General features: G+C 38.2%; 1 protein-coding gene across 1 annotated transcript in view; it reads left to right on the top strand.

Annotated features, from left to right (window-relative positions):
* EFHC2 (EF-hand domain containing 2) overlaps positions 1 to 14,385 on the top strand; it is a 241,234-nt gene extending 226,849 nt beyond the window's left edge. The window contains exon 15 of the mRNA XM_072615117.1: positions 14,065 to 14,385. Coding sequence (XP_072471218.1) covers positions 14,065 to 14,160 — 96 coding nt within the window. The 3' untranslated portion in view covers positions 14,161 to 14,385. The remainder of the gene's footprint in view (positions 1 to 14,064) is intronic.
* The last annotated feature ends 2,437 nt before the right edge of the window (positions 14,386 to 16,822 follow it).

Genomic DNA, 16,822 nt, shown 5'->3' on the forward strand with positions numbered 1-16,822 from the left:
GCCACCGTCAGATGGTCTGCCACCTCAGGGAGGAGAGGTTCAGATTCATCCCTCGTTTCTAAGTGATTTGGGTTATTCTCTTTCACTTATCTGAAAACTGGAAAAAAATATATAGCTTTCCTGGAGAAAGACTGGGGACTCCAGTTCACATGGAGTATTAGAAACTCAGAGTTGGAAGTGCCCTTAGATGCATGAATCTCTCCACATATTCAATGATACACATTCTCTAGATTTTGCATGACACACTCAGAGCACTGGCATCAGTATATAACTAAGATACTAGTTTCTCCTTGAGGCAGCCAGGTGGCATGGGATAGAGTGTTGGACCTAGGGTCAGGAAGACTCATCTTCCTGAGTTCAAATCCCACCTCACGCACTTACTAGTTGTGTAACCCCGGGCAAGTCTCTTAACTCTGTATGTTCATCTTCAAAATGATCTGGAGAAGGAAATGGCAAATCACTCCAATATCTTTGCCAAAAAAAGACAGAAAAACCCCAAATGAGTTCACAAAGAGTTGGACACTACTTAAAAATGACCAAAGACCAAAGTTTCTCCTACTGTCCTTGATTACTGTCAATAGTTAAATACTTAGTAATGTAGATCATCTTGGTTTTATTTTACAAGAAGCTCTGGCTCTCTAGCCATCCATCCATGTAGCTGTTTATCTACCTACCTACCTTTCTTTCTTTCTTTCTGCCTATTTATCTATCTGTCTATCTATCTATCTATCTATCTATCTATCTATCTATCTATCTATCTATCTATCATCTATCTATCTATCTGTCTATCTGTCTATCTGTCTATCTGTCTGTCTGTCTGTCTGTCTGTCTGTCTGCCTGTCTGCCTACCTGCCTGCCTGCCTGTCTGTCTATCCATCCATCCATCCAACCATCCATCCATCCATCCATCCATCCATCTATGGGGTTCATCTTTGTATTTCTAGTACCCAGTATGTGGTACGGGCTTAATGAGTGCTTGTCAATTGATTAATCCAGTGAAAACAGCATTTTGTTGTGCAGATTTAAGTTAGTCAAATATCACTCAAAACCTTTGACCACTTTACTTTTTCTCTTATCAGTTCTCTCATTTTGGACTGATTTCTTAACTATCATCAGGTATAGTTCAATAGTACCTTGGGTAGTGATCAGAAGGGTGATTTATCTTTCCCTGTTCTGTGTGAATATCCTTGGTTCCAATTGTATTGCAGTCTTTGCTGTCTTATGTTTTGGAGAAATCACTTCCATTTTGTAGTGATCATCCACAGATGGCAACTATAAAACTGGCAGAAATAGGTCCCTTTGGTTACGAGCCTGTCTGATTAATCTCAGAATTAAAATTTAAAACACACACACACACACACACACACACACACTCTAAATAGATACTCATGGAAACTCTTTAACTTTGGCTTTCCAAGACTGGCATCTTATCTTTTGACATTTCAGACACCAGTTGTAAGCATAACTGGAGGAAGCTGCCTTTTGACGACTGCAACATAAAGCAGCATCGTATGTGATCTCATTCCTGTCATTGTTCTGTAACATGTAGGCAGGCAAAGCAGAAGGACATTTGTGAGGCCCTTGGGGCATGCCTTTTGGGAATATGTCTTACTGTCTCCTTTCTGCTTGTATATTCCTGATTTTGGAGACTATATGCAAAGAATTAATTGCCTCTTGGTCTGTCAGAAAAAGAGAACAGCTTCATTTTAGCTTAGATTGAGAACTGAAATCCAAGTTGTTTAAGCATGCAGCAGTCCCATAGAATAAGTTAACATTGCTTTTAGATGACAATACCAATTCTTTCAAACTATCCATTTTAGAAAATGGTAGATAGATTTGATGGCATGGTATTAAGACACAAATCGAAATCACCGATTTTACTCTTATGATTAGGCATCACTGCCATCTCTTAAATATTTCAAAGGTTTTTTCTTTTACTCTTCAATATCTTACATAGCTTGAGCCTGTCACTTGTCACTCTCCCATGTCTTCCACCTTTAATCTATTCTTATCCACTGGATCCTTACCTTGTTCACCTACAGATATTCCCAGGTCTCCTCAGTCCTTAAAAAGTATAAAAAAAACTTTTACTTTATCCTTCCTATCTCTTCAAACTCTAGTCCTACACCTCTCCTCTCTGTCACAGTTAAATTCTTAGATGGAATTATCTGTATTAATTGCTTCCATTTCGTTACTTGCAGGTTAATCCCTTATCAACTTAACTTTTGACCTCACCACTCAATTGAAAGTGCTTTCTCCAAGGTCGCCAGCAGACTCTTAATTGATCACTCTGATGGCTTTTTATCAGATCCCATTCTACTCGACATTTAACTTTCACACTTGTTGACCACCCTCTCCTGTTAACCATAGTCTTCTCCGTTGGCTTCCATGATACTGATCCTTTTTACTTCTTCTCCCAGCTGTTTGATTTTTCTCAGTCTCTATTGCTGGTGTGTTAAAATTATATTTTGTTCTGGTCCTCTTGACCACCACCCCCTTTCTAGTCAGTGTAGTAAAGTAATAATAACAGGAAACAAGATTGTAAAGATGAACCTAGAAGTCATTTATAGACTGTCCCAAAGATCAAAAGAATATGATTTGCAAACTATATCATATGTTAACTAAAAATCCCATCCTCTTAATATGAGTTAAATCAGGGGAAGCCATCTACCTTTTACTGCCAGGGCCTTTTGATCCTATGATATGTATGTAAATTTCAGATATTTCTAGACATCACAGCCACTCACAGAGATCTGAGATGATGTGAATATATTAATTTTAAATCTTATTGACAACTTTGAGATGATTTAGATATGTTAATGAACCAGCCCAAGGTGGCAGAGCTAAGTTAGTCTGACCCATGTCAAAACTATAGAAAGGGACCTCAAACTCCTACTCTACTCCAAGCACTCTTCCATCTTCATCTGTCTCCATGCTGTCTAATGCTCCCAACTCTAATCCGTGGTTATGAGGCCTATTCTCCATGCCTCTTCCATTTTCTTCCCCATGGCTGCCTGCCTTCTTTTTGTCACCCTCTCCATCTTCCCCATTCCCTCTGCTTCTATATTCCTCTTCCCTTTTTTTTTTTTACCACTTGTCTCTATACTTCCCATGCTGTTTGCCCCTACATCCTCTGTGTCCTATTAAAATGTGATAGTAGCCTTACTTCCTATTGCCATCATTGTCTTTCATAGTGAATACCCAAAGTACTGGGCATGCCTGATCCATTTCATAATTTCATACATAAATAGGCAATTCAACTGAATTATCACTCTCTTTCTGCTCAGTAAATATAGATATTCTCCAGTGCTTTGTTATAGGCCCTCTTCTCTACTTTCATGTCATTTTCTTCCTTGGTCATATCATCAACTCCCATGTTTCACTTAACATAATTATTTAGAGGACTCTAAAATTTATGCATCCAGCTCTAGGCTCTCTCTTGAACTACCATTTTGTATTTTTAAATGTTTGCTGCATATCTCCATTTGCATATCCTATAATCTCAAACTTCACATTTCCGTACAGACCTCTACTTCCCACCTCTCAAAATATATGCCTCTTCCAGAATGGCTTTCCCGATGTTGACAGCAACATCATACTTTAAGTCACCCAGATTCACGAATTTAGAGTTATTTTTGACTGTTTTTCTACCTCATCCCCACATCCATTCAGTCTAATCAGTTACCACATCTTGTCCATCCTACCTTTATTTCTCTTTTCGTCTGTGCCCTTCTAATTTCACTCACATGACCTCTACCCTAGTTTAGGCTCCAACACCTCTTTCCTCAGCTATCAAAATAGACTCATAATTGGTCTCTCCAGCTCCAGTTTACCATCATCCACACAGCTGCTAAATCGATATTCCTAAAATACAGATTCAACCATGTTATTCCCTTCAATGGCTTCTTATTGCTTTTAGGGTTAAATATAACCTCCTCTGTTTAAGCATTCAAAGCCCTCCACAATCCAGCTTCAACTGTCTCTGCTGCACTTGATTTCTGTTCCAGTTACTTTGGCCCATAAAGTTTCTCCCTACGTTTCTCCCAATTTACCACCTGTGCTTCTTCACCAGTGCTCCTGCATGTGTGGAAAGCACTTTGCTTCTTACTTAGTCAATCTCCAGCTTCCACGAAATCTCAGCTCAAGTGCCCCCACCTCCGCAAGGCCTTTTCTGATGCCTGTTCCACTGCCCCAGTCCTTCCAGTTATAAGCAACTTATCTACCTCTTCACATTCCTTTTTTTAAAATTTTTTATAATTTTGTGTTCACTCACTTGGTTGAGTGAGTAGCAGAATATAAGTTCTTTTAGGTAGAGCCATTTCAATTTTTGTCTTGTTTTTCCAGGGCCTACCATGCAGTAGGCTCTTTAAAATATTTTTTAAATTGAATTGCATTATGTTTATTAATGCAGATAATGTATTCCTCAGCTCACTCCTTGGTATACTCCTTGAGAGCAGTTACTATTTAGTTTTTTGTCTTTGAATCTCCTAGTGTCTGACAATGTCTAATATGTGTGTATATGTGTATATATATATATATATACATGCATACACACATATGTGTATATATGTATATATACATATATATACACACACATATGTGTGTGGGTGTGTATGTATTAAAATCTTAGTAAGAATATGTCAAATTGAAACTAGAGCAGAGGTGGGAAACCTGCAGTCCCAAGGTCACATGTGGCCCTCTAGGCCCTCAAGTATTGCCCCTCTGACTGAATCCAAACTTTACAGAACAAATCCCCTTATTAAAAGGATTTGTTCTGTAAAACTTGGACCTAGAAGGCCACATGTGATCTCAAGGCCACAGGTTCCCCACTCCTGATCTAGAGAAAGAAGGAATCTAATAAAAGTAGTGTCAGTTTCCTAATTTTAAAGATAAACTGAAGCCTAAGGAAAGCCTATATTCAAACACTATTTCTTTGACTCCAAATCTTATGCTCTTTTTACTATGCCATGTTTCCTTTAAATTAATTGACATATTTCTGATACTATTTTTATATACTGTTAGGCCCCAGTTAGGGGGAATAATGAATCCCCGGAAGTAGTCACATAATTCAAATTTGCAACGTGTGTTTCCATTATGCTAGAACCAATTATAACATTTTATGTAATTATAACTTTGAATAGTATGAATTTAAATATATGCAGCCACCTCAGAGATTTATTGTTCATATTAAGTAAGACCTAGCTATATAATATTTAGAGAAGCATATGGTTGAAACTGAGAGCTGAGATAAAGACTCCTAATACATTTCTGACAACTCATTCTCCTCATCAAAAAACTTCAGTGATTATCATAATAGAATCAATTATGATAGAATCAGCTACTACAAAGTAGTCTTTTGTTTTAAATCTCTACATTTCCCAACTCTTGCCGACCATTCAATCTGTTTTACTGTCCTTCTTTTCATATATCACCTAAACAAGACTACTATCTCTAGACACATTGTATCCAGCATCTGTGCAGTTATATGGGCTCTCTAGAATGCCTAGAATGTACATCCTCCCCATCTCTGCCTGCCAGAATCTTTCTCTTCCTTCAGCACTTTGCTCAAGCATCACTGCCCTTCTTGATCTTCTCCCAGCCCCAATCCTCCCTCTTCAGATTTTCTGGAGCACTTTGTGCCAATCCTTTCTTCATTCCATTGCCACGCATGTAATCTTGGGCACTTTGCTTAACCTAGCCAGCCTCAGTTCCACGATGAATGGTTTGGACTAAATGACCTCTGAGGTCCCATATACCTCTAGAACTATGACCTTATGACTTGTATTCTCTGTGTATGTCACCTCCTTATACAGAAGACTGCAAACTCCTTGAGGGCAAGTGACTTGCCCAGAATTATGCCAGAGTGTGCCAGAGGCAGCATCTGAACCCAGTTCTTATTAGTTCCAAAACCAGCTAATGATCCACAGTGCTCCAATGACTTTCCATAGGGGAGACCATATAACATTACAGAAAAGTAATTAATTTAATGGAAAGAATATTTGGAAAAATATACAGCTTTTATTCAGTTATGTGTAGCTTCCCTCACCTCTAAATTTGCCATGGTGTTGTACCCAGTTATAAGCCTTTAGAATTCTAGCTCCTTAGGTACTGAACTCTTTATGCTTCAGACAACCAGGAAGCTACTTCATTAATTCCCCTGGACCAATCAAGCATCAGAGATACTTTTTTTGCCTTTTAGGAAAAAAAATTAGTCTAGTCTATGTCAGGGATTTTAGAAGGTGTTACAAAATTAATCTAACCTACATGGAGTGATTTTGCTCTTCCTACATTCCATGCTTTGGTAGCGAGATCCTAAAGTCTTCTAGGAGAACTTTCACCACTCAAATGTCCTTAGAGCTATTGCTAGACACTCCATAACCCCAGAGATATGAAAAGACAACAACACAAAGCAACACTGAAGGAAGAGCTTAGGGCAGTTTAAGAACAAACAGAAAAATATGAAAGGAGTCAAAAACCGAAAGTCCTCCATGTTGCCTCCTCCCTTTGGAAGAACTGAATCCCAGAGGAGGCTGATGTGTTATATCTTTACAATTCGTTGTGAATTTCCCAATATAAAGTAATGGTAACGAGGAGTCATGCCAGGAATATCAGAACCACCGCATAACAGGAATAAATAAGTCTATCAGCATAGTCATAGATCCCCATCATGGGCCAAGGTCACCTGGGTTAAAGTAGTTAAGAGGTTATTATTCTTTTTGTATGCAACCTGTTCCAGGACTGGGCTTGATACTGAGATTCTCCCTGTATTATCGCCTATTCAAAGTTCCTGGTGCATCAGCCAGAACCTCCCCCTCACTGAGATTCTTAAGGGAGAAGGTAGAGACATCCATTGTTTTCTTCCTTCCGAGGCCTCCGCGGGGGGACTGAGAGGTAGTATGTATGATTTAGTGTGAAGTGCCATTTTTGAAGTCAAACAAAGTGAGTTTAGATCCTAACTCTTCCATTTTAATACCTGTGTGACCTTGAGAAAATTACAAAACCTACATAAAGTCAGTGATTATTATTATCAAGTACTTACAGTGCCTGGCACTGTGCATACGGAGAGAGACTCAGCCTAGACTCTGACCTCAATTAACTTACAACTCAGAAACGTTAATTCATTTTTTCATGACTTGGTGGAAACAATTAGAAAAATCTTCATAAAGAAAGTAGCACCTGGATGGAAGACAGCTCAGCCTCGACAAAAGGAGTGTCTTTAATAAAGAGACACATCCATTCAAAGCAGGAGGTGACCAAGTGACCAAAGGCACGGGAATGACCGAGAGTAGGAGAGAAATGGGAGATGGAATGTAGTTCACTTTGGCCAGAAGTTAGAGAGTGAAAAGGGCAGTACAATTTTCTTTAAACTTAGCATATTTATCATGATGTGCCTTGGAATTGTTTCCTCAGTTTTCTTCCCTCTTCTTTTATGAGTTAATCTCCTATTACATTGTAAGACTCGCCTAGGTCAAGTGGTATGTTTCATTTACCCTTTGTTTCTTGCCCTGTACATAATATAGGACCTCAGTAATATCAACTCAGCTGAAGTGAGTTGAATTATCATATTTATCATGAAAGCAGAACCATAGCCATCATGTAGGGAAAGCTTACTAGCACATGGTAACTGTGCCTTAAAATGGTGCTAAGGTCGTCCTTTCCTTGAGGCCTTTCTGAAATACCTTCAGCTAAATGTGCTTTCCCTCTTTTCAAGTCTTATCTCCCCCTCTTTTCCTGAGCCTCTCTTTTACATTCATCACATTCTCCCCTGTGTCCAGGCCATTTGTGTTTGTGTCTTATCCTCAGTTTCATTGGATTATTATCTTATAGACAGCTAGGCATCTTGGCATCCCCAGTGCCCAGCACAGTGCCTCACATGTTAAAAAAAATGCTTGTTTAATTAAATTGTTGTGTGAGTAGTAATAGGGAGGAATAAAGTAACATCTCCCACCCTTGGAGATAAATAAAGATCAGCTTTTTTTTTAATTAGGCTCCTAATTGGCCTCTGCTATTTTGTTGTTTTCCTCTCTCATATCTGGCTGCTTATACCACAATGGAAAAAATTTTAAAATAGAATTAGATATAATCCAATTAAGTTGTCTTTTAAAAATGTCAGAGCAGATAAGTCCGGAGCCTCTTAACTCACACATAGCTTTGCTCTTCTGACTCAGCTGCTGATGTTGAATGTGTTTCCATCCAGCCTCATTGTCTGCTTCCTGTTTCAAGAGTTAGGGGTTCACAGTTTTTCAGATCAGCATCTGCTTTTTTTCACCACTTATCTACAGTGATTTTAATCATCAATGTACTTGACTTCTTGAGGGGCTTCCCTCATAACTCGTTTGAGCAGTTTGTTGGTAACTCTTCCTGGTGTTTCCCTGTTTTTACATAGGAGACACTAACTGTTCTGCTGTGATTTTATCACACATCTCCTAGCTCCTCCTCGCTCCAAAAAGTGCTTTGTGCCATGTAATGCTTATTAAATGAAAGCAAAGGAAAATTAATTTTGTCTTGAAAATTAATAACAACTCTGAAGTATTTGGAAGCCCTCTTGAAGTGTCATAGAATCAAGACTGGGAGACCCTCAGAGGTTACGTGGAATGGTAGAAAGAACATTGAATTTGATGTTCTTCCACTCAGGACTGATGTTCAGGTTCCAGCTTGTCCACTTGCTACCTGTGTGACTTTGTAAAAATTACTTAACCTCTCTGGTCCTCAGAGTCCTCGTTTGTAATGACCTTTTTGGTCCCTTTCAGCTTTAGGTCTATGATCTTAGGAGCCTTGTTTGTGAAGTACTGGGGAATGGCGTTTTCCCTCCTATGGTATTTTAATCAGGGTCACATTTTCAAAATCTGTAAGTGACTATGAAGAGTTCCTTTTTTTTGGTTCTTATTAACCCATAAAGACAAAATCACATAGACTTTTAGATTTTAAAGATACACATTGCTTGTTAGTGAGATTTTTTTCCCAAAACCACAAGCAAGATTCTTCCTTAATTGTGATAGAAGTTACCAAGTTTTCTCTTCATAAACCCTTACTGTGTATTTGCCAGTGTGTGTTATCTACTTGAATGAATGTGCATTTTTAGCAAATTACCTGATTTTTTTTTTTTTTTGCTTTCAAAGGAGAGAACAAAGTTCAAAGGATGGTAAATGCAGAAAATGCTTTAATTGTACAAGTCTATAGAGACATCCTACTTTAAGTGAAACCCAATGCAGCATAGGAAAACTTTAGATTAACCAAAAAGAAAAATTGGAGAACCATTATTTACTTCATGGCAGGACATTTTTACTTTCAAATTTACTTTCAAACCGTAATCTTCCCTTGGAAAAAGGTAGCTGTAGAATAAACTATGATGCATTTATCCTTTTGCTGTCCCACATAGTCCTCTCTTCTGACCTCCCCTTTTGCCCTTAGAAGCCTTGTTCCATTCCTTTTAGCTAATTGCTAGCATAATGTTCCTATTAAGCACCTAGTATCTGCCAGGCACTGGCAAAAAGTGGCATAATTCTGTGCCCTTAAGAAGCTTCCCAAATCTGAGGTCTCAAGACTTATCAAGAGGTTCTACAAAAAGCTCTCCTTCCCTATTGTCCTTTGAGAGTTCCAGCTCTTAAGGGGCTAAAATTTCCTTGAAGTCTGTGGCCTCAAGGAGTCAGATATTTAGTTGGAGAGATAAACACCCAGAAAACAATTTAGAAATTATAAAAAGCATAATAAAGTAATAATTTGCATTATCACCATCTGTGGGCATAATTAAGAAAACAGTGAATGGAGTAGGTAGGTAGAAAAGGCTATACATATAGGAAATCTTGCTTCATCTTGGATCTCAAAGTATGGGCAGGATTTTAATAAAGTATCTTTAACTTTTTATTTCAGGAATTATATGCATAACTAAATAGTTACATTTAGTCAAATACCATTCATTTCATATCTCTTTTACTCTCGTCCTTGGGCAAATCTCAGGTCTATCATTACCATAACACAATTTATATTATGTTTCTTTTACTGTTAGAATTTCATTCTTGAGTCCCCCCTATTTCTACCATGTAAATTATAGGAAGGATTTTTGATCATCATGAGAGAATTTGGGAAGCACATCTTTTCCAAATATATTTTTCCTCATTTTAGGTGTCAGGTAAATGAATCACTGTTTAACACTACTATATTCATTTGTATTATTCATGTTGCATGGAAAATGAAAGAATAATTGTTTACATATACATATAGATATGCATATATGTATACAGTACATATATATGTGTATATATAAGTACGTTTGTACATATGTAAGAGAGGCAGCATTCCTAATACATGTGTGTACATATACATACACATATGGCAGCTAGGTGGCATAGTGGATAGAATGCTGAGCCTGAAGTCAAGAAGACTCTTCCTGAGTTCAAATCTGGTCTCAGCACTTACTAGCTTTGTGACCCTAGGCAAGTCACTTAACCCTGTTTGTTTCCTCACCTGTACAATGAGCTGCAGAATAAAACAGCAAACTACTCTAGTCTCTTTGCCAAGAAAACCCCAGATGAGGTCACAAACAACTGATCAACAACAATCACACAAACACATGCATATATCTATATTATATATGCACATATATACACATACACGTATAGGTGTATTTATACACCAACATACACATGCACTCACACATGTACATATGCATCAGTGCAGCATCTAATAAATGTTTATTTACTGACTTTATGTCTAAATGGAAATGCATGCACATGCATACACAATATACATGTGCATGCATACACACATGCAGATATGTCAGTATACAGGTTGTTAAAACTGCACTAAGATTTTAGAGACATCCTGTATAATTTTGCTGCACACAAAACACTGTTCACAACAATTCTTTGAAGTAAATATTCGAAGTGTTATTTATAAAGAAAATGAAATTGAAACAACTCTGAGATATTGTGACATTCTCTAAGGTAACATGGCTAGTAAAAACTTGGTACCCATGGGAGCTTAGGTGAGTCACTCACTATTCTGCGCCTTGGATTTCCTCATCTGTTAGTTGACCCAGATGCCAGCTGAGATCCCCACCAGATCTATCTACACGGATGATCATGAAGATCTATAGGTAGATCTCATTCCACATCCATGCTCTTTCCACCACACCAAGCTTTCTTGCTACAATTTCTGGACATTTATATCAGTGTCAAGAAGATAAATGCTTAAAGATATAATTTAGTGGTATGGACTTATTTAACATTGATAAGGGAACATATTTGACTGCAAGATTTTAGCATAGTGTTGTATAGCTCACAACCTCTGTGGACCAAAATCCACCTTTATTTCATAACTGTCCAGAATGAAAGACATTTAACTAATGTCAGTCAATGAGTATTTCATATGTCTCATAGTATTTACTATGTGTCAGTCACTGTTCTAAGAGCTAGGGATACTAAGACAAAATCACAGAGGAATTTGTATCCTAATGACAGAAACAAAATGCCAGCCACTATGTATGAAGAAGAAATATACAGAAGAAATGGAAGGCAGGCTCAGAGGGGAAAGACTTGAGGGGAGGGAAAGGTGCCAGGTAAGGCCTCCTACAGAAGTTAGAATCTCATCTCATTCTTGAAGTACACAAGGACAAAGAAGGGAGCAAGTTGAATATTCTCCTAGGGATAGCTGTTATAAATGCATGGAGTCAAGAGTATCATATATAAGGAACAGCAAATAGACCAGTGTTGATAGATTATGGAGTGTGTGTGTGTGTGTGTGTGTGTGTGTGTGTGTGTATGTGTATGGAGGGGTGGGAGTGGGGGGTGGGCATGGGTATGGGTGGAGGTGGGGGGCATTTTGAAGAGAAGGAGGGATCAAGCAAAACAAGGTAAAAAAAGACCAGATTATGAAAAGGTTTGAATGCCAAATAAAGGACTTTATATTTAATTCTGAAGGTAATGTGGAGCCACTGGAGTTTTTTGAGTAGTCAAAGTGACATGGCCAGACCTGTACTTTAGAAAAATCACTTTGTATTTGGGTGGCAAAATGCTTGAGGCACAGATATCAAAGCTTTTGAAATAAACCAGGCAAAAGGTGATGAGGAAATGAACTATGGTGGTAGCTCTGTGAGTGGAAAGAAGACAGATATCAGAAATGCTATGAAGGTAAAAAGAAAAATCAGATTTGGTAAAGGATCAGAGGTGTATTGAGTGAGAAGTCAGGGAAAATGCTACCATTGCTAGCTTTGGATGACTGGGAGGGTATCCTTTGTCCTTTGACAGTTAATAGGGAAGTTGGAAAAAGGTTTGGTTTTAGGAAGAAAGATAATGAGTTCTCTTTTCAGCACATTCAGTTTGAGGTGCCTATGGGACATCTAATACGAGTGCTGAAGTAGTAACGGGAATCTTGTGATTTGAAACCCTGGAGAGACAGTGTCAGCTCCTACTACATCTACATAGCATTCAATTATGTAATAGCTCTACATGGGTTGATTGCTTATTGATCACTCATCTGCATAAGCTTTTTAATTTTAAAATAGGCTATTAGTTGGGCTATGGGAGGGAATGCATTAATTCACTTGGAGATGGAGATGTCAATTGGTCTAGTCATTCTGGAAAGCAGTTTGGAGTTATTTCTTCAAAATTACTCAATTGTACATACCCTTTGACCCAGTAATATTACTACTAGGCCTGTTCTCCAAGGAACTCAAAGAAAAAAGAAAAGCTCCTATATGTACAAAAATATTTGTAGCTATATTTTATTTTGAATGGGCAAAAACCATGGAGGTGATCATCAATTGGGGAATGGTAAAATTATAGTATACAAATAGAATGGAATACTTATTTTGCTATAAGAAATGATGAAGGGGATGCTTTCAGAGAAATTTGGGGAGGCTTGTATGAACTGATGCAAAGCAAAGTGAACACAACCAGGAAAGCTACAACATTGTAAAGACAACTTTGAAAGACTTACCGATCCTAATCAACACAATGACCCCTGCTGCTCACCTCCTGACAGAAAGATGAGATGAACTCTGGGTGCAGAATGAATTGGACATCTTTGGACATGGTCATTGTGGAAGATTGTTTGCTTGACTGTATGTACTTGTTATAAAGGTTATGTTTCCCCCAGGGGGAAAGATGTGGAAGGAAGAGACAATAAATTCTTGTTAATTGAAAAAATAAAATTAATTAAAACAATAGACTGTTAGTGATGCCAGTGTCATGCCCATATAAAGTTGGTCAACAGCCTCTTTTAAATCTTGTTAGAATTGGCTTCCTCTCTTGACTAAAAATAGGTAGGCAGGACTATGTTTGCCCCTGGTGAACATAAGATCAATAGATTTAGAACCTAATTTTATAGGCAAAGATCTGAGAATTGAGAAAGGTAAAGTCATTTTCCAAAAGTTAAAATGTTAGCCTAGCAGACGTCCCTTGCATGATTCTGATATGGCACATGGGCTCCTTCAATGCCCTTGAATGGAAAGGAAGAATGACTCAATTCATGAATTATTATTCTTTTCACACTCTTATCATTAAAGCAAATAATTTATTAAGGTATAGATATGCCTTGAGTAGAAATCTAAGCCCAACGCGTTCAGTCCTTGTGGTAAAATGAGATGTTTAGTGATACCTAAAATGTTTCCCTTTTCTCATAGGCGTTCACTCAAGATAGCTTAGGGCAAATAATTACTTAGCTACTGACGAGAAATATAATAACCTTTTTTAAAAATTTTCTCAAATCATGTATTTGATCTTGTTGACCATATAAAAAGCACCCTACCAAGGATTAAGAATAAGAGATGGTGACAGAGCCATGGTCTAGAACCCATATCTCATGACTACTTCGTGGCCCAACCCTTTTTATAATATACTTAGTGGAATGACAGTAACCATAATCTTTGGATTATCTATTTAGATTTTTCTCTCCTAAATGATGAACAAATGAAGAAATTCGGTTCATAAGGATATTAGGTGGCATATGAAGTGAATTGTAACAGTATCTGGTTTAAAAAAATCTCTGTTATTAAATAGCTTTCATGTAAATCTGGATAACCCCAGCTGCAAATTCTAAGTGTGTTCTGTAATTCCTCCTGTGCAGAATGAAGATACTTGGAATTATGTGGCTCCTCCTCTTCCAGTGAAATGCGTCAAATACTTGCCACTCCTGGAGGATTTATTTGGCCTTGAAGATTAACAGTGATGCCAGTATTGGTCACCTGCTTTAAAATTAGTGTTTTTGCTTCATCAGGGTTACCAGGATGGATACAATTCCTTTTAGAATTAGAAAACCAATAACATAGGTTAAACTTAAATCCTGAATTCCAATGTAAACGTATAGTTAATCTATTTTTGTCATATCTGAATTTCAAAATGTTGTGTTGTGTAGCACTGGAACTAATAAAAGTATCATTTAAAGACACCCTAATATCTTCATTATGTGTACGACATTAACGATCCATTCTTTTGAATCTTTGTAGTAGGATGGAAGTGACTCTGAGTTTCTGAAGGCAAGCAAAATGGAGTACCTGGTAGCTCTTTCCAAACTGGAACAGACTGTAGATCTGTGGGGCAGTTGGCCTTTAGCAGGAAGTTGAAAATGGCCTAGTAGAGGCATTTGAACCAGCTAAGTACATGTTAATTAAGACAAAAGGGAAGCCTGCTCTGTGTAAGGGGGGTCACCGATTAATTTAAGGAGTTTCCAATCAACCTGCTGCTATAGGATATGTGCAGTTGTTTAGAGGCAACTGAAGCAGCCTTCACATGGCATATAAGCATACTCATTGGTGATCTACTGGCTGGGTTTCAAAGAATAAAATGTTCTCTAGATGAATGACCCACTTCCTGGGGCTTTAAAAATGAGCTGTGAGATGCAGTATGGCCCTTCTCACTCTCATACTTCAGAACTCCCCTTTGTCTTGCAGGATTGGACCTTGTGCATTGGAGCCCAGAGTCTTGGAGCAGGGTCGTACCCAAGCTGTAGATTACATCTTGGGGGATCTGTCCAGCAGCTGATAAATTGATTTGCATACAAACCATGTTTGAGGTTTATCTGTGTAATCAATAAACTAATCAACAGAAACTAGGATTTATGTAGCACTATGAAGCTTGAAAAGCACTTTGTTCTTTAATATTTTATCATTAGATCTTCATTTAAAAAAAAAAACAACTATGAAATAGGTGCTCTTTTACAGGAAAGGAACTTGAACCTGAGACTGAATTAGGTGATTTGCCTAGGATGGCACAGTAAGTGTCCGAGGCAGGTTTGAACTTAGATCTTTGTGATTCCAGGTCCAAAATGCCATCCACTGTGCTGTCCAGCTGCCTAGTGAAGCAGGCAGAGTAGCTCGTCCTGTCATGACATGAGTCTGAGTAGCTAGTCTAGAATCCTTATGGATTCTAGGTTCATGAGAAGGGATATTTGCCAGATGACTTTAGAACTGAGTTCTTGCCTTTTGGAGGGGATGCTGCTTCATGTTTTGTTATTGTTGACGATAATGATTTTTACCAGAGAACATTCCTATCAACCCAACTCATCCAAAACTTCGTTACCCCATGTGCTCCAGAGACCCATTCACACTATTTTTATCCAGGATCTCCATTTTGGTTTTCCCTATAGGAATCTTTTAGAGGAATTTTCATGACTCCAAGTCCTAACTCGTTCCTAACCCTTAACTCTAAACATCAGTCAGGGAGGGTCTGATGAGAAAGGATTTGCTTGTTCAGCCATCTCCAGAGCATGTCTATCTTTTACAGGGTGATAGATTGAGTCTTAGGAACACCACGAGAAAAAGGAACTCAGCAGAATGCTGAAACTTTGCCTCAGCTGTAACCTCAAATTCACTTCCTTTCCAGGTTAGAGCTAATGGGGCTAATTAAGTGTGTTATGTGCTCCTGTGTGTGAATTTACTGTGAGGTGAAATAAAGTCTGTTGCCTACCTAATACTTATATCATACGTTGAGTGCCAGCGCTGGAATGGGTGATTCTGTTATGCACATTTGGGGAAAACCTAGAGAAGAGTTCAACCTAAGATTGATTTCACTGGGGCAAAATGGGAGCAATAAGCCAAAGAGAGAAATTGATCCTAGGGTTCAGTCCCCGATATTGTGCCCATTCTTTGTGAGCTCAGGAGCTTTGAAGTTGGGTAGTCTGGTAGTCTGGATCTAAGTAAACCATTTGACTTTGTATCCTTAAGTGAGGAGTCTGTAGTTCACGATGAGAAATCATTGTGAGCTATTGAAGAAGGAAGAAAGAAAGGAATGAAGAAAATAAGCATTTATTAAGCACTAACTACATATCAGACACTATGCTCAGCACTTTGCAAACATCTCGTTTTGATCTTCCTACCAGCCTTGGAAGATGGAGGCTATTACTTCTCAATTTTATAGTTAAAGAACCTTAGACGAACAGAAGTAAAGTGACTTATCCAGGTGACCACTGAGCCACTTACCTGCCTCTAGGAAGGCAAATGTGACAAAAGGCTGAGTATCTTCTAGCAAGAATGAGAATTTTGCAGTGATACTCAGTGTGTGCAATTTATCTGTTGTCTCTCAGTTGAGTAGTAGCTATGCCCCTATAGTATGTAAAGAGGTTTAACAAAGGCACCTTCATTTTCTAATGTGTCAAAGCAAATGAAGTATTGCTTTTGAAAATAAAAAAAAAGGAACTCAAAGTAAAAACAAGAACCACAGTCTAAAAAACCTGATGGGAATCCTGGTCCTTATCAGGAGGATGGAAAATAGAAGATTGTGTCACACAGGAGAAAGGGAAGAAAGACCACTAAACTTTTGGAACTAAGTGATGAATGGGAAGCTTATCACACTGAGGGAAAACAGCAGAGGCTAAAGCAGGGGCAGGG

This window comes from Notamacropus eugenii, chromosome 5, assembly GCF_028372415.1.
Source record: "Notamacropus eugenii isolate mMacEug1 chromosome 5, mMacEug1.pri_v2, whole genome shotgun sequence".
NCBI lineage: Eukaryota > Metazoa > Chordata > Mammalia > Diprotodontia > Macropodidae > Notamacropus > Notamacropus eugenii.